The 23,123-nt window shown below is 29.3% G+C and overlaps 2 protein-coding genes across 6 annotated transcripts; both read right to left on the bottom strand.

Annotated features, from left to right (window-relative positions):
* Positions 1 to 8,260: 8,260 nt before the first annotated feature.
* On the bottom strand, positions 8,261 to 9,640 carry LOC105108233 (uncharacterized). 5 transcript variants are annotated; one of them, XM_011002465.1, is made up of 2 exons: positions 8,824 to 9,640; positions 8,261 to 8,785 (listed from the first exon to the last, which is right to left on the bottom strand). In XM_011002465.1, exons 1-2 carry the CDS (start codon positions 9,514 to 9,516, stop codon positions 8,501 to 8,503), a joined length of 978 nt encoding a protein of 325 aa, XP_011000767.1. In that variant the 5' UTR covers positions 9,517 to 9,640; the 3' UTR covers positions 8,261 to 8,500. The 5 variants fall into 5 exon arrangements, with proteins under 5 accessions (XP_011000767.1, XP_011000771.1, XP_011000772.1 ...); XM_011002469.1 differs by having other exon boundaries at positions 8,261 to 8,784; positions 8,832 to 9,640; XM_011002470.1 differs by having other exon boundaries at positions 8,261 to 8,770; positions 8,824 to 9,639.
* A 7,275-nt stretch (positions 9,641 to 16,915) lies between these two features.
* On the bottom strand, positions 16,916 to 21,495 carry LOC105108232 (homeobox-leucine zipper protein HDG11-like). Its single transcript, XM_011002464.1, has 10 exons — positions 20,423 to 21,495; positions 20,120 to 20,237; positions 19,827 to 20,015; positions 19,241 to 19,708; positions 19,036 to 19,137; positions 18,746 to 18,946; positions 18,447 to 18,627; positions 18,107 to 18,375; positions 17,906 to 17,995; positions 16,916 to 17,796 (listed from the first exon to the last, which is right to left on the bottom strand). The coding sequence occupies exons 1-10, from the start codon at positions 20,548 to 20,550 to the stop codon at positions 17,407 to 17,409; spliced, it is 2,136 nt and encodes a 711-aa protein (XP_011000766.1). The 5' UTR covers positions 20,551 to 21,495; the 3' UTR covers positions 16,916 to 17,406.
* Between the last annotated feature and the right edge of the window lie 1,628 nt (positions 21,496 to 23,123).

The raw sequence follows: 23,123 nt of genomic DNA, 5'->3' as shown, positions 1-23,123 counted from the left end.
AGCATGTTTTCGGTTCACCAATATTATAAAATTGTGAAATTATATAAGAATGTTTTAGGATATATTTATTTTTAAAGAGTATATTAGAAGTGATAAATCCTTACATTGTTTATCACGATTAAGAGAGCTTTTCTTATATTGGATTTTAATTATATTAATATAATTTTTTTTAATTTTAAAACAATATTGTTCTGCTGTTCATTGATTTTATGTTTTCTTTTACAGTATTTTAAAATGTGTTGTGGTATTATTATATTATTAAATTTTAGAAACATTCCTTATGTTTTTGAATGAATTTGATTTCTTATTAGTTTTTTTTTTCATTGACAAATCTGTTTTTTTATTTTTTTATTATTTCCTTTGTGCCAATAAAATTATTTTACATATGGTATCAATAAGTGACAACTAATTCCATGTATGTTATCCTTATTAGTTTAATATATCATATAGTCAATCAATCAATTAGTTATATGTAATGTTATTATATTTATAAAAGATATATTTATTATTTATAAAGATTTAATTTATTTTTAATATTCATATAATATTAAATTAATGAATCTAATATTTGATTCATAAATATAGAGTCAAGATAAAATTTATGGGATAAAAATTTTTTACAAAAAAAATTATAAAGTTATTATAATTATGAGATTTTTATTACGATAAATCATTGTTCCTAAAATGTTCAGAGTCGATATCCTCTTAAATACTAAATATTTATTAGAGTAATAAAAACTACTATATATTATGTTCTTTTTTATAAAAAAAATAATTATTTTCATAAAATAAAATATAAAGAATATCTAAAACTAAAATGTACGTGATTGTCATAAAATATATACACTAAACTTAACTGTATAAAAATTTTATATGAAAAGACCGTTTATATTTATGAAAAAGCTGATGGTTGTATAAATAATTCTTAAACTTGAGATCACTATGTCATCTTACATAATAAATGTTATTTTAATCGAGGTAATGAATGTTTGGACATTAAATATAACATGAATTATATGAAGGTACTTGAATAATCAAGAAATGACTTATCATCTTATATGAATTAGACAAAATATTTCGTAGTTCTTTTTTCATTTTATATTCCTCTCTGTTCGGTAACTTAAAAGTATTTTATTTTAATTATGATATAATTAATTCATCAAAATCATCTAAAAACCTATAACAAAATATTTATTTTTAAACAAAAAATAATTTCAAAATAACTTTCAAAAACATATTGAAATGCAAGCAAAAACCCTCGGACATTGCCATACTGTCACTACATAATATGGATAGTGTTGTTCAAACCGTTGAAATAAGAATAAAATTAAAAAACCATATTATATATTTTATTTGAGGATCTGCGCAGTCACATGCCTAGCTTTGTCTATGGAAAAGTCAAGAAAAAGAAACACAAATTGAGGATTGTGAGGCGTGGATCTTTCTTGAAGGTATTGCTTCTGTGGCTATGCTTGAAGCAGAATCATTATCTCAAATCCCCCAGCTGTTTGCTTGTGGATATGTTTTTAAATTTATAGCTTCAGTTGATCACATGGAGGTCCTGAAAAGCTTCCATGGCATTGCCATGATCCATGAGACAGGGAAGCGACTCAATTGTGATTGTATATTTTACAACTATTCGTGAGCCATGCATGGTTTTGATTCTTGAAGATCAGACAAGGTGGTCAAGGGCGTCGGTTTTTTGTCCTGTCTTCAAAGCCAGCATTGCATTTATTCTACAGGATGATGCCTGAGATTTTGGCTGAAATCTCTGAGCTTTAACTCAAGAGATGGTGAGACACCACAGCTGAGCTTCTTTAGGTTGCACTTTTGCCCTAATTGTTTGCTCTTTAATCTGGGATCATATGAGTGTGTGTTCCTCTGCATCTTTTTCTCGAGAAAATCAATAGGGAACAGGCTGCCCTCTGAAGAGCTATAAAATGGAGAAAAATCATGATTTATGATAATAAAATTCACCAAATAACAGCTTGGTACAATAGTAAAACAACATCCATCAGTAAATAAAGTTTGCTTTTAAGTTTTGGGTGAATTTCCTAAGCAGGGATTATCTTCTTGGGCATAATCGCATTTGCTTTTATTTTTGCATGTTTTTTAAAAATATTTTTAACTTGAAAAAATATGAAATTAATACTTTATAGTGTTTTTAAATGGTTTTAATGTGCTGATGTAAAAGAAAAAAATTAATGAATTTATTTTTATGCATTTTTTTTAATTCTTTTTAATAAAGAAAAATTATTAGAAACTAAAAAAAATTCATAAAGAAACCCAAGCTAAATGTTTAGCTTTTTTAATGGTTCATAAATGGCTAACTACTTGAACCAGCATTTTGAGACTTCATTTTATAATTATTAATTGTAGTTGCTTCTTTCTTTATTTGATGCAAATGGCGCCAGCAACTTGGACTTGTTCGTACTTAGAATCTTAAATCCAACAAATTTGGAACAGTAAGTTTTTTAAATATATAATAAAATAAATACATTACTTTTAAAAGCAAAATATAAATGGAGGTTATTAAAGGGCATTTTAATAGTTTAACAAATATAAAATATAATTAAAAAAAAGTTTGCGCTTAGAAATGTTTATGCTTTTTAGATAATATATGTAAAATACAAGATTAGGAGTGTAACTTTCATAACAAGATTAGGAGTGTTGAGACTACTTCTTTCATATGAGGTGACATATATAATTATTTAGATAATGATGTGTTGCTAACAATTTTTTTTTTTCCTCCTTCAAAATTCATATTATTCACTTAAAATTTAGAGTTGTCCTTTCATTTACTAATAGTTCAACTTCGATCTTTATTTTTTTATTTGTTATTTATGTTCTTGCTCTTTTGTCAAAGTTAAATCTCTTTTCAAATTTGTTATGTTTTCAAATATAATCTTTTTTCTTTTCACTTTTGTCCTTGAAAATTAATTTTTTTTTTAAAAATTAAACTTTATCATCATTCAATATTTAATTTATTGAAAATTAACATTTATGATGTTTTTAGATAGGGTGCTTTCAATTTAGTATCTTCTATCACATATTTCAAAAGTTAACATAGGTTTGCATATTTTTTATAGTAATTATTATTTTTTTAATTTTATCATTTAATATTATTTATTATGAAACCTAAATTTCATGATTTTATTTAGTTTTTTTTTTAATTAGATTATTTTAATCTAATGACCCGAACAGAAAGTTTGGTCAGTTAACTCAATATTTTTTAGTTTTTTTTTTATTTTGTCCATCAAAATTAGATTTTTTTAAAAATTAAAATTCTGTATTTTTTCTTATTTTACTTTCTATTAAGTTATTTTATTTGTATGGTTTGGTTTGTGAGTTTTGACAATCTTATCTAAATTTATGTTTTTTAAATTTATTTTTTATAAGTTTAATCCAATCTCATAACTCTGATTTTAAGTTTGATATACTAGCTTGAATTGAATCAAATAATTTTTTTATTATTTATAATTTATAATTTTATTTTATTATCTTGATATTTATCTTAGTGCTTCTCTTTTCTTGACCAGCATTCTTTTTCTTACCTTTTCTTTTAAGATCTGGTCACTTATTGTCGGTTTTTTCCCCAACATATATTGAATGAACATGGATTTCTTTTCTTTTTTAAAACATTTTTACAGCGCTGGAGTATCATTTCTTCATGTTACAGAAAAATCAACTAGGCCCGCGACGAACAGCAGGGCTCCAATATGGTATGTCCGCTGTAAACTAGATAGGATATCTCGTATCACTAAAATATTCAATATAAAAAGTCGGGTGCTTTAAATACTCAAAATTTAGAATGACATGCAACTTCTAAAAATAAGCAATACAGCTTTCATGAACGGCCAATGTAGTTTTGACAATTGCTGAACAAGGACAACAGATGTCACTTTGTCTTTTTAGATTTTAAACAAATTCCCAGTGAACATAAATTCTTATTTCTACATCCTGTTCTTGTATTTTGTTTTATATAGGCGAGATATTTTTTATAAATGTGATGTAAATTGTGTTTTTTTTAATTTTTTTTTATGTTTTGAATTTTTTTGATGTGTTGATTTTAAAAATAATTTTTAAAAAATAAAAAAATTATTTTAATGTATTTTAATATAAAAAACACTTTAAAAAACAATCACAACTATATTTATAAATAAATTAAAGTAGGACATTAATATAAAATATTATTGATTTTCAAATATACTTCGAAACCTACTTTTGGTAGTATTAAATTTTACATATAATTTTTTTCTAATTTTTTATTAGGTCGGTAAAACCTTTGAAAATAATGTATTCTTTCTAAAGTTATTACAAGTTGAAAGGTGTAAAACAAATAAATTATTTAAAAATATATTTTTTAAAATTAAAGAGAAATTAAGGAATAGCAGAAGGTAAGTTTTGGCTAAAAAATATAATTTTTATCTTACTAAATTTAAATCATTTGAAGTTTGATAGATATTTATTTTTTTTAGATAAAAAAATTATTTTTTGCTAAAATTAAAAGTTCATTAATGATGAAAAGGATTTTATAAAGGAAAAATACATTTTCATCCCCAAACTTATATCATCAAAGTTATTACAAATATTTATTTTAATCACCACAAAGATAAATCTTAAAAATGTATTTCTTTATAATTTTAAATTGATGAGTTATATCTATATAAACAAAATATAATAAATAAATATCGCGCATCCACCTGCTAGTTTGCTGCAATTGCGCACCGTGCATGCTTCATGAAATAAAAGATAGGATTAACTCCCATCGTGTTATTTTTTTATTGGTTTGTCTGTTTGAGTCTTATTACAGCCACTTGTCGGATTCTTGATTGATGGAATGAATCGTTTGTTTTATCTCCAGTCGGGGAAAGTTTGCTTTCACAGCAGTGGCATACACTAATCTTGGTCAAGAAAGACTCCCTCCAAACATCCAAACATCTTTCAAATAATAAAAACTTGGAATTAAAAAATTTGTTTTCTTTGTAATTTTAAATTCGAGTCCTTAATTGCTCATATAATAAGCACCGAAGACTTACATGATCGTTAACTTCAGGATCTGTGGAATTAGTCGTGGTGCACGCAAACTGGCCCGGACACCCACATTAATCTAAAAAAAAAAGACTTCATCCGTGCAGTGATATGATACGCATACACTAATCTTGGTCAAGAAAGACTCAATCCGTGCGGTGATATGGTACTGATTATTTTTTAAAAATATTTTTTATTTAAAAATAATATTTTATTTTTATTTTTTAATTTATCAAAGAATTAATTTAAAATAAAAAAATTATTTATTTATTTATTTTTTTCAAAACAATTCTAAAACGCAAATAGAAGAGCGAATAGGAAAATGTGTGTATCCTTCGAAAAGGTTTAATTTTTTTTAATATATATTGATATGAAAAATAATTTTAAAAAATAAAAAAATAATTTTAACTATAATCCCTGTCCTAATTCATATCAGGCACGAAAGGAAAGAAAAAGGGACATTAAAATAGAAAGTGGTGGTGGATCCTTCTTTAAGAATGGTATTTTGATTTGTGGTTGAGCTTAAAGCAGAATCAAGCCATGAATATCCAGAGTGAGGTGTGGTCATTTAATTAATCATGCCTCGCTGGCAGCCACTAATGAGGAGGAACCCGTGTGTGGTGTGCAGGCAATCACATGTGAATTATCCTAATTAATCATGATTAGGGATTTTGGTTACCATCCCTGTCGGTGAAGTGATTAATTTATGGCCACAAGTAGCTTCACATATGGGGTGCCACCGCATGCTGCCTGGCAATAAAATAATAAAAATATTAAAGTACCTTTAAGCTGCACTTTTGCTTTATTATTTGCACTTTTTGGACCTCTTTCTCTGTGCCTCGGATTAACCGAGCATCCTGGTCACCAGGCCACCATTACTGTGCGGCTTGGGTAAAAGAATTCTTGAATCTAGAACAGAAATGTCCAGGCTCCCATGATTTATTTTGTATTGTTATTGAACTTATCCCGGCAAGTCTATTTTAAATTTTCTCAATTGTTTGGATACGTTAGAATTGCTATTACAATCAATTCAACTTCACATGTTTAAAAATAATTTTGGATAGACGGTGAAAAAATGATTTGATTTTAAAAGAATTTAAGATAATTTTTCAAGATAATATTATTTAAAAAAAAAAACAGTAATATATTAGATTAACCTGAACTTTATTACTTAACCTATCAAAACTATGATTAAAACCATGATTGAAATTTACTTTATTTAAGACTGTGATAACCTTATAAAATGTAAACTGAAACAAATTATAAAGATCAATAAAAAAATCAATCAAATATTGAATGTAAAACTAACAAAAAAAAAGAAGCAAAAAAGGATTCAATTAAAAAAAAAATGAAAGATAGAATTTTTTTTTAAAAAAAACTATTTGATATTATTATTAAACCAGATTCAATAAATTAATTCTTAAATCTCCCAACTCAACTGTTTATTTAACCAAGTTTAAAATTAACATGAATAAAAGTTGATTATATGGGATTCAGTTGGCTTGGTGCGTCCATAAACAACCCAAATTAACAGTAAAAGCATGGTTTGATTTTAAAAATCTTTTCAAGATAATTTTTTTTTTAATATTGAAATAGAAATATTTTGGATGAACCTAAGCTTTGCGGCTTAACTCGCAAAACTTATAACCCCAATCACGTACTTCATTGGATGATATGATAATAAAAATAAATACTTGTAAAAAAATAAACAATAACTAAATATCAAAATAAAATTACGGTAACGAAAATCAAAATAAATTATAATAATTATTTTAAAATTAATAATAAAATATTAAAGAATGAAATAAGTTTGAAAGGTAAAATTTGACACGAAAAAACTTTAAAAAAAAAGGGAGTCTATTTTAAATTTTCTCAATTGTTTGGCTATGTTAGAATTGCTATTTCACAATCAAATCTACTTCACAGATTTTTTTAAAAAAAATCCGGATAAAAATTTAAGTTATTTTTTTAAAATAATATTACTTTTTTAAATAAAACGATGATATATTAGATCGACCCGAACTTCATTACTTAACTTATCAAAACCATGATTAAGATTTACTTAATAATATAATAATAAAAATAAATACTTGCAAAGATAAGTATCAACCATATTGTATTATTTAACACTATGATAACCTCATAAAATACAAACTAAAATAAATTATAAAAACCAATAAAAAAATCAATTAAATATTAAATGATAAAACTAATAAAAAAAAAGAGCAAAAAAGGATTCAATTAAAAGAAAAAAGTTAAAATACATAATGTTTTTAAAAAAAACTATTTGACATTATTATTAAATCATATTCAATAGATCAATCCTTAAATCTTCCAACTTAATTTTTTATCCAACCTAGTTTAAAATTAACCTACATAAAAGTTGATTATACGCATAAAAGTATGGTTATAAAAAAAAGTTGATTATATGCATAATTTTTTTAAAACTATTTAACATTATTATTAAATCAGATTCAATAAATCAATTTTTAAATCTCTCAACTTAATTTTTAATTTTTTGTCCAACCTAATTTAAAATTAACTTGTATAAAAGTTGTTTATATGGGATCCAGTTGGGTGGTGTGTCCATAACCAACCTAAAATTACCAATAAAAATATAGTTTAATTTTAAAAATCTTTTTAAGATAATTCTTTTTTTTTAAAATATTAAAATGAAGATATTTTTGATGGACCTAAGCTTTGTAGCTTAATTCGCAAAAATCATAACCCCAACTACATACTTCATTAGATGATATGATAATAAAAATAAATACTCATAAAAAATAAAAAATAATTAAATATCAAAATATTTATCTAAAACTATAGTAACTTTATGTAAAGAAAATTAAAATAAATTAAAATAATTATTTTAAAATTAATAATAAAATATTAAAGAATGAAATAGAAAGAAATAAGTTTGAAAGGTAAAATTTAAAATGAAAAAACTGAAGAAAAAAAAAAGGGAGTAGATGTTTCACTATATTTAAACATATATGATAATATACGATAATGAAATGCCATAAACTTTCCAAGATGTTTTCCTTCTATGACCATGGGCTCAGGGTGCGAAGATGTTTCAGCCCATTTATATTTTCATGTTCGAAGTGGTTGGTATTTCCTAGGACCTAGCTGAGCCCAGAAAATAAGCCCATCAAATGTACTTCCAGGGCTATATATTTATTATCAAATTTATAAATTAAACCATACAAAATTGCAAAAAGAAGATGCGTTTATATATTAATACATAACCAGGGCTGTATATTTTTTATTATTTATTTCTTCACTGGTAATAAGAACACGACTGAAATCTTTCCCCTTACTTTTAAGAGGAGAGTAACAAGTTAACAACACTGGATCAAATGACAAGCAGCAAGTCACCAAATCCTATGACACCAATAACTTGGATCCATATATGATATTTTTTTTCCTTTGATTTCATGATCTTCAAAATCCATCAAATCTCTTGATTCTATGAATTATCAGGGTCACCGCCAAACACACCACTCAAAATGGAAGATCCGACACTGATTATAGAAGGATTGGAAGAATTATCACCACCACCACCACCACCACCATCATTAGGATCACTATTGTTGCTGCCATCAGGATTCATGATGCTTTGCGCAAACGTTTGACCAATCTGTTGTGCGGCCGCATCTACAAACCCTTGAACCATTGTATCCATTATGGTGCCGTTTGCTGCCCCATTAGGCCCCCCACTTGGCTGTTGATAGCTAACCTGCTGCAGCTGCTGCTGTTGCTGCTGCACCCACTTGGCTGTTGATAGCTAACCTGCTGCAGCTGCTGCTGCTGCTGCATAGGCATAGTCCCCATGCTTTGGCTGTGCCTGTAAACATAATTAGCTCCTCCAAGTCCAGGCTGCTGCTGGTATTGAATATTGACACTGTTGGCTACTGGCAAAGAGTTGCTGTGCTGAATATGAGGCAAAGTTGTATTATTAACACTCATTGCACACTTCATATGCGCATCAAACTCACAAGCACTACATCGATAAAGCCAATGGTTAGACCCTATCTGGTGACAAATGTCGCAAGAGAAACCTTTGGTTTGGTAAGGGGGGTAAAAGGCAAGGTTGAGCTGGTGAGGATGGGATCGGTGAGCGAGTGATAGTGGATTTGTAGCACACATCATGTGCACATCAAAATCACAGGTGGTGCAATGGTAGTTAAATCCATTTCCTTGGAGGCCACAGCCATCACATTTGAACGAGCCACCAGGGTAAACCGGAGTAGAGAAGAGGGTTAAAGGGTGGATGGGGTGGGAAGGGTGGGTTATTAAAGTTGGCATCTGGGTGCATGAGATGTGGAGAGTGAAGTTACATGGCTTACAAGAATACATCCATCCAGATGGTTGGAGATTACAGGCAGAGCATGAGTTCATGTAAAGAGATTGAGCGTTGGACAGCTCCAAGGGATGAGGATGGCTAAAGTGGTTGATGTATGGATCATGGTTCAGCTTCCCCATCTCTGCGCCTCTTCTTTGATTCTGCAAGGATGTTAGGAGAGGGATGAAGAGGTGTTACCTGCTTGATTGCCTGATGAAGGCGATTAAGAAGACTTTTGAAAGATAACTGACACAGAATATTGTGTGCTTGACTGACGTGGGAAGGAAGGTGGTATGCAAGACAGCAAGGTCAACTGGACGCGTTTTTCTAATTCTCTCTGTCTGTTTAGTTGACTTTTGAAACAAGGAGAATTCAAGGAACCAAGTATAATGGTGTCTAATCTGAATTCATTCACCTTAATTTCGTGTCATTGGGAGTAGGTTGTCTGATTTATTTCTAGGTATAATGAACATGTATGAGATTGAGGCAGAAATTGGCAATAGTTAGTCAATCTCTCAACAGTTTATGAAATCTCTCGAAAGGAATTTCATTAATTATTTGATAATGAAGGTGCCCTTTCCATTTAATTCTACTAATCTTCACCAATTCTAACCGTCTAGTGTTTATATATATATATATATATATATATATATATATATATATATATATATATGACTAAGTGAAATATTTTATTTATGGTAGAATAAATATAAAATTATCGGTGTCCAACAGCTTGATCAGACATATAGTTTAAGCTGTTTTTTAAAACTTGATCTTTGCACTCTAAGAAAAACAGCCATTATTGAGTTCCATTAATTGCATGAATGGACAATATGTTGATGTTTGATAAGTGAATTACATTATAAAACGCACCTTCATGAGATTGAGAGTTTGAATTTGAGTTTGAGTTTACAATTATTATCACATTTACATCTCTATACTAAATCATAATTTATATTTGAAAAGATTTTAGATTTTTATCTTGATATACATGTGATGTGATGATAATAAAATTAGTGTAATAACTAGTTTACTTAAGGGACTGTATTGGAAGTTAGACTAAAAAGATTTTGAATATAAAAAGAAAAAAAATTTATAAGTTATGAGAAAGTTTTTGATATTGTTATTAAATATTATCCATCAATTTAAACTTTAAAACTCTTGAGTTGATATTTTGTCAAATTTAATTTTTTAGTTTAAAACTCTTGAGTTGATATTTTGTCAAGTTTAATTTTTTAGTTAAATCATATAAAAATTATTTTGATATAATTAAATAAATAAAATAATTAATATAAAAAACAAGACTAGATATGTAAGTTTAAAGTTAACCTCAACGACCATTAAAAAATAGTTTAATTCTTTTTAATAATAAATTAAAGTTGACTTCTTTTTTTTATAATACTGAAACAATAATATATTAAATTAATTTTAGTCAACTCATATTAACTCTTCAAACTTATAATTTGGGTTATGAATTTCAATAAATTCAATAATATTTTTTTATTTTAATTATATAATAAAAATAAATATCAAATAAATATTAAAAAATAAAATTATAAAACAATTTATAAGAAATCCAATGCTACAGTTTTTTTAAATAATATAGACTAAGAATCTTAAAAATAAAGCTTTAGGTGTGTGGATCTAGGTCAGCACTCCTCTCTCTCTCTCTCTCTCTCTATATATATATATATATATATAGTTTTCTAAACCTTATCTTAAAAAAAAAAGGTTCAAAGAATAGTCCACCTTCCAAAAAAAATCTTAAATATGTTAGCCTTCTCCCCTTGAATGAGTTCATCAAATTTCTATAGTACACTCACCTAGCCTTTATATAGAAAAGAAAATCGCCCTCAATGATAATAAAATAAAATAAATGACTTCGTTAAGGATAAAATCTTTAAGAAATTAGACAAATGATTTCTTCTAAAAAACGACATTTTACCGTGGAGCTAATGTTATTTCTCTCACAAATAACTATTTACGAGTACTATAACCTTGGTGAATTTTCTTTTTGTCCCTCAAGTTTATTTTTTCTTCATTTTGGTCTGCCATCTGCAGTTTCTATCTATTTGAAACTTAAAAGTTCTTTTGTTGATGTCCTAGCTTTCCCATTCTATTCAGATTTTGAGGGTATTTGAGAGTACGGTGAAGCTGTTATTTAATGTGTTTTTCTTAAATATATTAAAATAATATTTATTAGAAAAAATATTTTTAACATTAATATTTTACAACAATAAAAAATTTAAATAAAAAAATCAAATTTTTAAAAAAACAGTACCATCATATTTTTGCCTGTCTATAGCATCAAGAATTGTTTCATGATCAAGCATGTTTGGAATTTTAATGATGAGTCAAAGTATTTTTTATTTAAAAATATATTAAAATAATTTTTTTTATTTTTTTTTTAAATTATTTTGACCATCAATATATTAAAAAAATCTAAAAATATATATAAAAAATTTATTTTAAACAAAACAATCAAAAATTTTAAAAATATATACCGCATTCTAAAACACTTCCTTAATAAAAAGTTGAGCATTAAAAAAACAAACAATAATTGACAACTTTTTTTATATGTTTGCTATTAAAGAGGAGCATAAATCTACACTTGGGTTTCTCAATTTTAACTTCTCTTTATATTTGGTCCCTTTTATTTTTAATTTCGGTCTTAAACTTTATATATTTTACACTTTAATCTTTAATCTAAACAGGAAAGAGAGAAAGTCACTTTTAATCTTAACAGGAAAGAGAGATTATGTAAATGGATTGGGACAATTTAATTCTAAGGAGAAATTCTAAGGAGAAAGAAAACCTCAAAATAACATTAATAAAGTAAAAATAATTAAGATAACAAATAAAATTGGATGTGCAAAGTTTAATTCATTAAATACAAAATAAAATTAAAGGTGGGTAATTACTTGCATGGAATTGAGATTATGTAAATGGATTGGGACAATTTAGTTACATGCTAACAGAAACCAAATAGAAAATTAATGCCATAAATTAGCTTATCTATTTAGAGTTGATGCCCATTACATGAGAATAATTCCCACTAACCATGGGTATTTTGAAACAATTAGCAAGATACTTAAAATTTTAGAAATTATTTCTCTAACAATTTTAGGAATTTATATGCCAACACAAGCTCTCCTGCATCATTTACAAAATTTGAACCTCTTTTTTTCTGTCTTTCTTTGTGATTATAGAATATTTTTTCCATGTATTTGGGATTGCGGCCTAAACATCTATAAAACCACTATTAAATTTATTAATTTTTGATAAATTAGAATTTATCAACAATTATTTTTTAATGGATGTTTTCTGTCTATGATTCTGTCAGTAAAATAATTAAAGATAAAAATGTTAGTTTGAATACCAACAAAAATATTTATTAATTTTTGATAAATTAGAATTTACCAACAATTATTTTTTTAATGGATGTTTTCCATCTATGATTCTGTCAGTAAAATAATCAAAGATTAAAATATAAGTGTGAATACCAATAAAAAATTTTATTAATAAAATTGTGAAATCTAATGGTATTTGTACTAGTCTAGACCTAAATTCTAATCCTTAATGAAAAAGAAAATCCTAATTAAAGTTCATATAGCTATTATAAAATACATCTAGCTTTAAGATTCTAAACTAAACAAGAAAAGGAAAATAATTTTTAAAAATAAATAAAATTCATGACAACAAGGTCTAATTTAAGCATAGAAATGATTCCAGCAAGTCTTAATCAACCCTATCTAATGACCATATTAAAAACTATACCAATTTTTGCCAACAAACTTATTTGACTCGTTCAAATTATTTTTTTACAAATTTGAATGCCCATTTTCAACACGGATATTTGTTTTCGTGTGAGATATTTATCACTTCAAAAAAAAAATATATATATATATATATTTGTTTCAGTGTCACTTAATTTGTGCCCTCTGAAAGAAAATATGTTGTGGGCTTTCTAATTGTCATGGGCTTTCTAAGAGATAGGACAGTCACAATTCTCAGCACTTCTTTTTCATATATTAAAAGGCCTACAGTCCAATAGGCTTGGAGCACAAGGGCCCATCCCACTCACTGTGCAATGAAGGAAAGAAAACATACAAAAGACAAGAACTACTCTTTCCACGTGTTCGAGCCATGAATTCGTTAAATACTAATAGAAATGATAATGCACAAATTTTATATATATAATGAACTCAGCTGTTTGGGCCAACCCAAAATGTTGGGATTTAAGCCTGGTGTATATATAAAATGAATTCAGCTGTTTGGGCCAACCCAAAATGATTGGGATTTAAGCCCAATATCGGCTTTAATTGTGGTTTATCTAATCTTCTCTCAACACTCTTTTATAAATATTTTTAGGTTTTAAAGAGCTGCACATACAAATTTTTCATATATATAGTTTTTTCTATGTAAATAATTTTTTCAACATAAATTAAAATTTTCAATGCTTTTCTACTCTTTCCATATTTTTTATCATCAATATTTTCGTCATTGATATTCATGACACAATAACCATGATACACACCCTTGAATTTTCATTTTATTTTTCTTTTCTTTGACATTATTATATCCTTATATGTATATCAATTTAAGTATTAAAGAGTTCTTTATTTTTCAAAGAGTTTGTGTTTTCGAGTGAACATTGAGTCACTTAATCAAGCCTATCGCTTCATCACCATCATTTGAAGAAACAACCATAAAAAAACCCAAATGTTATTTCACTAATTCATCAAGTAATAATTTCATTTTTTATTTTTTTCTTTGAAATGAAAAGAGTTCACATGCCTTTAAAAGACAATAAATGACCTTCACAGCTTTATTCTTATCAAAACTTGAATTGAAATGAAAAAAAAAAACTAATTATAATTTTAATTATAATTGTTAAATCTAATTTTAGAATTAGTTTTTTTTATTTTTTTCTTTGAAATGAAAAGATTTCACATGCCTATAAAAGACAATAAATGACCTTCACACCTTTATTCTTATCAAAACTTGTATTGAAATGAAAAAAAAAACTAATTAAATTTTTAATTATAATTGTTAAATCTAATTTCAGAATTAGTCTAAAAAAAGTTTTGGTTATTAGATTATTGAGTTAATCTATGAATCATTAGTTCAACCTTAATAAATTATTTTTATTAAAATAATATTATTTTATTCTTGTTATCAACTTATTTAGACCATCTATATTTTATCAGTTGAACATCTTTTTTTATTCAATTGTAAATCTAACTCAAGTCAAATTATATGTTAGAATTATTTTTTTTTGTCAATCCACAAGATTTGATTGAATTAAACAACTGTAAATATCAAATATCAAATATAGGGATAATTTCAACCTGGTTTTTCCTTTAACTAAGTGGGTACCTTTGCAAGAGTTGTTATAAAAATTATTTTTTAAAAAAATATCAAAACATTTTTTTAATTTTTAATATCAAAATAATAAAAAAAAATACTACAAAAATAACGCTGGGTTCAAGGGAGACCGGCAGAAAGGTAAAATGTCGGGGGCGGCAAGATCTGGAAAGTCTGAGCCTTTAGAGGATATCTTTTCCAGTTACCCATTATCATACACTGAATTCCGGGGACTAAGTCTGAAACACTGCCTTCTTTTGTGTCAGCGGCAATCAATCAATCCTAGCTAATCCTCACCATTCATTTCAGTAGCATTGACTTCCAAGGCACTGTAGTGTGGTGCCTTTCATTTGTTTATAGAAAAATTAAGTGCAGTGATGACAATTTGGATCAGTTTGGAGAGAGTAGGCTTGAATGTGACTGCAATTGTGGTTATAGTGGTGCTGCTGTTAAAAGTTTTTTTTTAAAAAAAGTATTTTAAAAAAATTGAAATAAATTTTCAAAATGAAACTTTTACTTTACGAATTTGTTTTTGGGTTTCACAAGATGCATTTATATCATAAAATTTTAAAAAGGTTATCAAAGCACCAACATGCTTCTTCTTAAAAAAAAAAAAAACTCAACAAGATAATTCGTGCAGTAATAAAAAAAGCTAACCATCAGATCTAGAAAGAGATCGCATGAAAGATATCAAATGAGCATGTTGGTGCATGAAACGCATACATCAAGTATTTTTTTTTCCCTGATTCTTTTGTATCACTTTAGTCATAAATTCAAGCATATTTTTATATGGTCCCTAATTTTTTTATAACTCTTAATTTTATCTTGAATTTCATCATGGCTCATTAAGGTCTAATCAAGAAAAAAAGAAAGAGATGAAAAAAGAAAGAGATATATTACCTCAATGGGTTAACTAATTGGAATCATGCTCAAGATCAAGTTAGTTTTCTTAGTTAACTCAAATTAACTGTATTAACACTAGTAGATACAGTGTAACATATTTTTTAAAAAATAATTTGTCTTAAATTCACTTGCTCTTTAATTTAGTTTTGGATTCTTCAAACCTAATCAAGGTCCATTTAAAAAAAAAAAAGGAAAAAAATATATTGACAAATAAAATTAATTTATTATAGTCATATTCATTACTTAAGTTATAAATTTTATATTTTAATCTGGATATTGATCGCGTCTATCAACACAACTATTGATATTCGTTATAAACTTTCCTTGTCTACTTTTCATGTTAATAAAAAAGGCATTAATAAAATTGCATTCCAGTGCTTGGCCTAACGGTGGAAGGAGCTCCTTTCACTGCACCTGGGTTCGAGCCCTGACGTGCACACCTGTCACCTCCGTCACGTAAATAAAAAAAAAGATATTAATTAATTTGACACTTGTATACGATAGTGTTTGAAAATAACCCACGTTAATCTAAAAAAAAAAAAGACATTAATTAATTTGACACTTGTATACAATAGTTTGAAAATGTTATGATTGGATTCAACATTCCCAACATCTATTTAATTAGTATTATATAGAAAAAAAGAAACCTTTTATGCCTCTTGTTTTATTTTATCATACATTTAATTAAGCTCTTGAAGGAAGACACCCAAATCTAAGAATTTGAAAGCATTCCCACATTGGTAAGCGCATATAAAGTTCAAAAACAACAGGAAAAATCTCAAAAGGGAAGCACCAAGGAGGAAAAGAAGAAACGATCCATGGAGGGTTTTGTGCTCTTGTCAATCCTTTCCACCAGAAAATGCAAGGCAAATGCAGATAATCAGGCTCTGGTTTTATTTTAAAAAAGATTTTTTTAAAAAATAATTTTTTTATATTTCCATGTTGTTTTAATATATTAATATTAAAAATAATTTTTTAAATTAAAAAAATATTATTTTAATATATTTCCAAATAAAAAACACTTTAAAAAAATCACTATCATATTTATAAATACCTACTTCATCTATATATATATGTATATATATATATCTCAAAGAGGTGGAGCCAGCATTGGTATCAAGAAAAATAGCTATCAGAACCATCTCAACGGTTGCACGACGGCCCTCATGGCTCTCTTCATTCACACACACATAAACACACCCTAGCATGCACAACCACGTACATACACCATTTAAGAGAGTTTTATTATGGCCAGGAGAGAGAGAGAGCGCATAAGTATGGATAGATAGATTGCAAGTACATGAACGGAAGTCAATACCCGAACCACAAATTTTTTTTTCTAGCGGATTTTGGGTGGTAATGACAGAGATTGCAAGGAAAGGATGGCAGTTTCATTACTACCCCTTCTAAGCAAGAAAGACATGGATGGTGCGTTCTTGACTCCCTCTTAAATGACTACTCTTCCAACGTAATTTTTTGCAAAATCCAAAAAAAGGGCTTGTAAAAAAATAAATAAAATTTGGGTGGTGTAGAGAGTAATGAATTATGGCAGCAAAAACAGGCACCAGCAGCAGCAGCAGTAAATGAGCATCTTGGTTCTTGATGAGAGGGCATTCAAGGTCCCAACTAACCCCAATACTTCTCTCCCACATTGAATACCACCAGCAAACACAAGACTTTTAAATTTTTTCCGATCTCCATATTTAAAGTTGGTAGAGAGAAAGGGAAACAGTTGTGTTTGCAGTAGCAGAATCGGGTCATCAGGAACCAGGACAACTCAAGGTAGCCTTAATTTGCTGTACGGTGGTTCCAATAAGGCTATTAACGGTATTCACTGACTCCAGGTTCAGTCTAGCAGATGGCAAGCTGCTAACTAATATTTGAAAAGCTACTGTGATTAGTGAACCACTCGACCTAGTCATACGTCCTTGTGTGTTAGAACTTGTGGATGCACCATCTCCTTGGTCAGGATAACCATCAGGTGAAATGGTGAATCCTGATGGCAGAAGAGGTATATAGGAAGGGTCCTCCCCACTCATTGCTATGTTGATGGCTGGTAGATCGACAGGACAATAGACTACAAGTGCAGCTGATGAGTCGATGCAGCTCTCTTGAAGTATTAACATATTGTTCTGGCTAGTGTTGTAGGCCTATTGCAGAATATTATAGATGATTAAAGTCATTAAGCATGCATTTTACTTTATAAAGTGAAACAATTCGCTATAAAAGATAGAGAGAGGCAAACTGAGGTAGCCTTACTCGAAGAACAGATATGCAGTTCCCAGGATGGGACCCATTTGCAATATGGGCAACTTCTTGGACTGCATTGCCACTAGAGAGAACATCCCACTAAAGAAGTATCAAAACCAAAGGCAAAATATCAGAAACATTTTAATTTCAAAATCGATGAATTGAACATGCCACGAATCATTCCACTTTCAATTTCAAAATCGATGTTACCTGTGGTCTAGTCTTTTCATCCTTGAAGAAATTGAAGACAATTTGAGGAGATACTGGAAGCGAAAATGTAGTCGCCGCACTTAGAACTACACCATTAGGTTGGCCAGGATCCGTGCTCTTATGGAGTGTAACTCGAACTCCAACATCATGCAACCCAGATAGTGTGCTCCATCGGTGGCTGTTAGATGTGCTTATGCTAGAACAGAAACTGCTGACCATTCGTTGGCCAAGTTTCATCATACTTCTCTTACCTTCTGGTGATGGAATTACTGGAAAATGAAATATCCAGTTAATCTCGTGATTAAGAAATAGAAGGATATGATTATGGCACTAAACTTACCTCCTCCAAGATCTCGAGTTGAACTTCCTGACACCATTTGACATGCCACCCTTTCACACATCCTTTGCAGTGTAGCAAGCCACCGTTCTGCTCCAAAGGCCATACCGCTGTGAATGAGATCCCTATAAAGCTGGTGGGTTGGGGCTTTGTCTTCTATCTCTACATGTTCCACCCAAATAACCTGTTTCACACTTGAGGTGAGTAACTATGTGCGAAAAATAATTCTACAACTTTCACTATTTTGAAATTGAAACACCAAAGTAATCACACAATGAAATTCTCTGGAGCAACCAGACAACCTTCGAGTATCCATTAGGCATATCCTGAATCAAGCATCCGGAGGGAAGCCTGTGACATCGAAATTGGGAAGCAAACTGTGGAATATCGTATGAAACACTAACAATTGCCCACAAGCCTTGCTCAATTTGCTGACAATAACGGAGGATACAGAATTCCCGAGTGGGAACCAAGGGTGAAAGCACCTGCAACTCTTCATACATCTGCAAGAAGCATGTTTCATATGATAAATCATTCTTCAAGCAAAAGCTGAAACAAAAAAGGAAAGAATTTTAAAGCTCCTTTGCTTTACCAGTTGCAAGGAACCGCTGTGATTACCCAACATTCCAGATGAAATGACTTCAATGGTCTTCGCCACAGACACGATGGTGGGAAATGATTCGACCCACTTGGTCTGCAAGCTCCAATCAGTGAAGACACTCAGTGACACCCTTAATAAGAAAGATATTTTGGAGGTCCAAAAATATTTATCGTTAGAGACTAAGAAAAAGACTTACTGAATCCATAAACATGTCAACCAAGGCTACACCATTCATGATAACAACACCTGAATCACGGGATGATTCAATTCGAACATTGGGATTCTTTAAGTGACTCATAGCCCTTGGAAAGATCCTTTGGTAGCTATCGAGATTAAGAACATCTCTCCCATCAGTGGACGATTTCATCCATAAAGGTTCATTAGCTTGCAAAAGCCTCAAAAGTTCCTCCATAGCGTTTGCAGCAACATCAGTCATGAGAGACTTGTCCATGTCCGAAATGGCAGGCGGTTGAAAAGCAAAATTTGAATTAGTCGGGATAAGATCAAGATCAAGATCAAGATCAAGTGAAGGACCACCAAGACCTTGGCCACCAAAATTCCCCATTGATAAATCCAATGAAGAAATGTGAACAGGTTGCACCGGAGGGAGTTGGGAAATTGGTCTCCCTATGTATTTAGCCGCAATGCTAGAAACTCTATCAAGCTGCAACAACGATATAACACACATCAACCAAAATTTAGCAAAATATTCTACAAATTATGCATGGAACAATTAAAAAAAAAATGCAAAGATAGAGGGAACTCAAAACACAGAAGCAAACCTCTTCTTTCAATTGAGCATTCTCGATTCTTAATTTCTGTTCATCAAAATAGGAATCCTCCGTAACAGGAGGAGCCCCACAAGAGGGGCAAATAACATTCTTGAGCGCCTCTCTAATGGCTATATTCTCACACCGGATCTTATCATTCTCAGCTCTAAGAGAGCTGTTATCTGCTCTTTCATGTTGAGCCTGGATCATTTTCCAACAACAACAAAACATCCTTTTAATTGTCTCAACAAAATTCAATTTAAAACAAAACAAAGAGACAAACAAAATGATAATCTTTAATTCACCTTCATCTGGGTCCTCCTGTTTTGAAACCAAAACTTGATCTGTCTTGGTGCCAAACCCAACTCTCTACTTAACTGTAACCTTTGTTTCTCATCTGGGTGCGGAAACTCCTTAAACATTCTTCATTCCCACACAGTACAAGCAGCAGCAGCGAAAAAAAGAAAAGTATCAACAACCCAAAAAACCCGATACTTACAAGCAACATTACACACATGTCACATATCCCCGAGAAGCAACAGCACTAATTATCAGAGAAATGCATGATTGACAAAAACAAAGAGATTGCAATGTCAAAAAGTGCTTACGATTCCAACTTCTGAATCTGGTGAGCAGTGCGACGGTGATAACGCTTCTTCCTCCTTTGAGGGTCAGAGGAATCATGGTCCCCGGCGCCGCCACCACCACTTCCTCCTCCAGCACTGCCATACTCCATTCTTTTTCCCAAAAGAAAAGGTCTTTCTTTATGAACAACAACAGAAAGTTGAAGAGGAAGAAGCTATTCCGCAGTTCTCTATACCGCAAAGAAAGAATCTTTCAAGAATAATGGTCCATGCTATATACCATGCCTATCCATGGCTACCACAACATTCCTGTAGAGTACAAAGAAAACAACGACTTCATGATTTTTTATTTTCTTGGGCTTGAGGAGAAGTTGAGAGGGGTTTAAGCATTTGGTTTTTGAAGGCCTAAAAAGGCCACGAACACATCATATCACAAGGAGAGAAACAGCTGGAATGTCAAAGAATTTGCCATGATTCGAGACTGAGTTAAGGAGAGAGAGAGATTTTTCAAAAAACACAAAAAGATTAAATTTTGGGCTCAAATTTAGCCTCCCCAGCTCCCCCCTCTCTCTCTAAAAACCAATAACACCCCAGCTAAAAAAAACAAGTCGAGAACTAGTATGGTACTGTTACCTTACTAGGGTGTAGGAGTGTATAGCAAGTAGCAAGTAGTATATCACTGAGTACATTTGTGGAAATGTGTGTAACTGATGGTGAGTGGGGTTTTAAAGAGTATCAGGCTTGTGGGCTTTCAAATTCTGAGTCACCAAATTCGAGGGAAAGTCTATGGAAGGAGAGGAGGGAGTCCGTCTGGGGCTCTTTCTTTCTCTCTCTAGAATTTAATACACCCTCTCTCTTCCGCACTCTTACATGCATTGCTCAGTCATGGCCAGATGTGCAAGAACAGGAGGGTTTTTCTTTTTTCCTTTTCTTTTATTGAAAGGAAAGAAAGAGAGGAGGAAGTCAAGAAACAAGTATTTGGAGGAGTCACGAAAAGGGAAAACAATGTCATGGCTGCAAGTCAGCCGGAGTTTGAATTTGATAATCAATTACCTGCGAGTGATTTTGCTTTCTTTCCTGTCTCATTACGTTTCTTGACAAATATAATCTTTTTGTTTACTTTCTTTTATTGGGATATTATATTTTAGGGTTTTTTTCTTTTCTTTTCTTTTCTTACAAAGGGTTTGCAAGAAAGTAAACTGGTGGCATTATTGTGACAAATGTGTCTTGTTTTGTTGTAATTAAGTGATTGGAATTCTTGTGTATTAAAGACAAATTTGAGTGATTTAACCCCATAATTATTTTAATTTCATCCATAATTGTTCAAATTTCCCTTCTAAATAATTTGTAAATCTCTATTTTTTATGCTCATAAATTCATAAATTATATTTTCTTTAAAAATAAATAAAAAACAAAAACAAAATGGGTCTGCCTTAGCATGTTAATGTTATATTCATCTCTCTATATCAACCAAAGCTAATTAGAAAATTAAAAAAAAATCACCAATTTACATTTTTACCTAATTAATCTGAAAATTCTATTGTACTCAACCCAATCACTTACTGAAAAATTAAATCATAGTAAAGAGATGAATACAAAAAATAAAATAAAAAACATAAAAATATTCTCTTCTATTAAAAATCAATATATATATATAGCAATTATAGTTAAGTCATCATAAAATTTGTCAAATATGGAGCAGGGAATTAAGATTGTTTTAATTATTAGTTTGAAAATACATTAAAATGATATTTTTTAAATTTAGTTTTGATATTAATACATTGAAATGATATAAAAATTCTAAAAAATAACTTGAAGTAAAATAATAATAATAAAAAATTAGAAATACTTTAAAAAAAAACCTGTTATTAATTGGTTCTTCCACCTAGTTTAATATATTCCCTAGTTGTTCTAGTTCTTTACCTCTTTGGCGCGAGCACACACTACAGAACAATGCGATAAAAGTCAAACTTGATACCTTTTTGGAGTGAGTGAGTTCTGTCCACGATTCACAGCTAGATCACCACAAAATCACATAATTGTGGCAGCTGGACCCCACATTATACACCATTTCTTTTCTCATTAAGGAAATGTTGGTTTTTATCGTTTTAAAATTACTTTTTTAAAAAAATTATTTTTTTAACTTTGTCATTTTAAATTAATGTTTTAATATTATTTTAATATACTAATGTTAAAGGTAATTTTTAAAAATAAAAAATATTTTAAAAAATAATCACTTTAACATTGTGTGCACCATATCAAAATAGATCGTGTGGACCGCAGCTCTAAAAATCCCTTTTTTGCTTTCTTTCTTTTGATTGATGTCAGCTCTCTACTTTCTTTTCATGTCTTATTTTTCAAGGCATGTTGACAAGGACGCCAAACAACAGCCCAGGAGATTTTCTATATAATCGTGTGTGCATGTGTTTGTGGTGTTAACGTTTATTTTTTATTTTTTATGTTGTTTTTAAATGTATTTTTTATTTAGAATATATTAAAATAATATTTTTTATTTTATAAAATTTATTTTTGACATCAATATATTAAAATAATCTAAAAAAACTATAAAATAATTAATTTAAAATAAATAAATTATTTTTTAAAAAAATTCATGTTGAAATATTGTTCTTAATAGACACGACATGTAATTAATTTAAAATAAATAAATTATTTTTAAAAAAAATTCATGTTGAAATATTATTCCTAATAGACACGACATAACTTC

The sequence above is a fragment of the Populus euphratica genome, unplaced genomic scaffold (assembly GCF_000495115.2).
Source record: "Populus euphratica unplaced genomic scaffold, PopEup_1.0 scaffold184.1, whole genome shotgun sequence".
NCBI lineage: Eukaryota > Viridiplantae > Streptophyta > Magnoliopsida > Malpighiales > Salicaceae > Populus > Populus euphratica.
The sequence above is the reverse complement of the archived record's forward strand: the minus strand, read 5'-3'. Positions and strand labels throughout refer to the sequence as shown.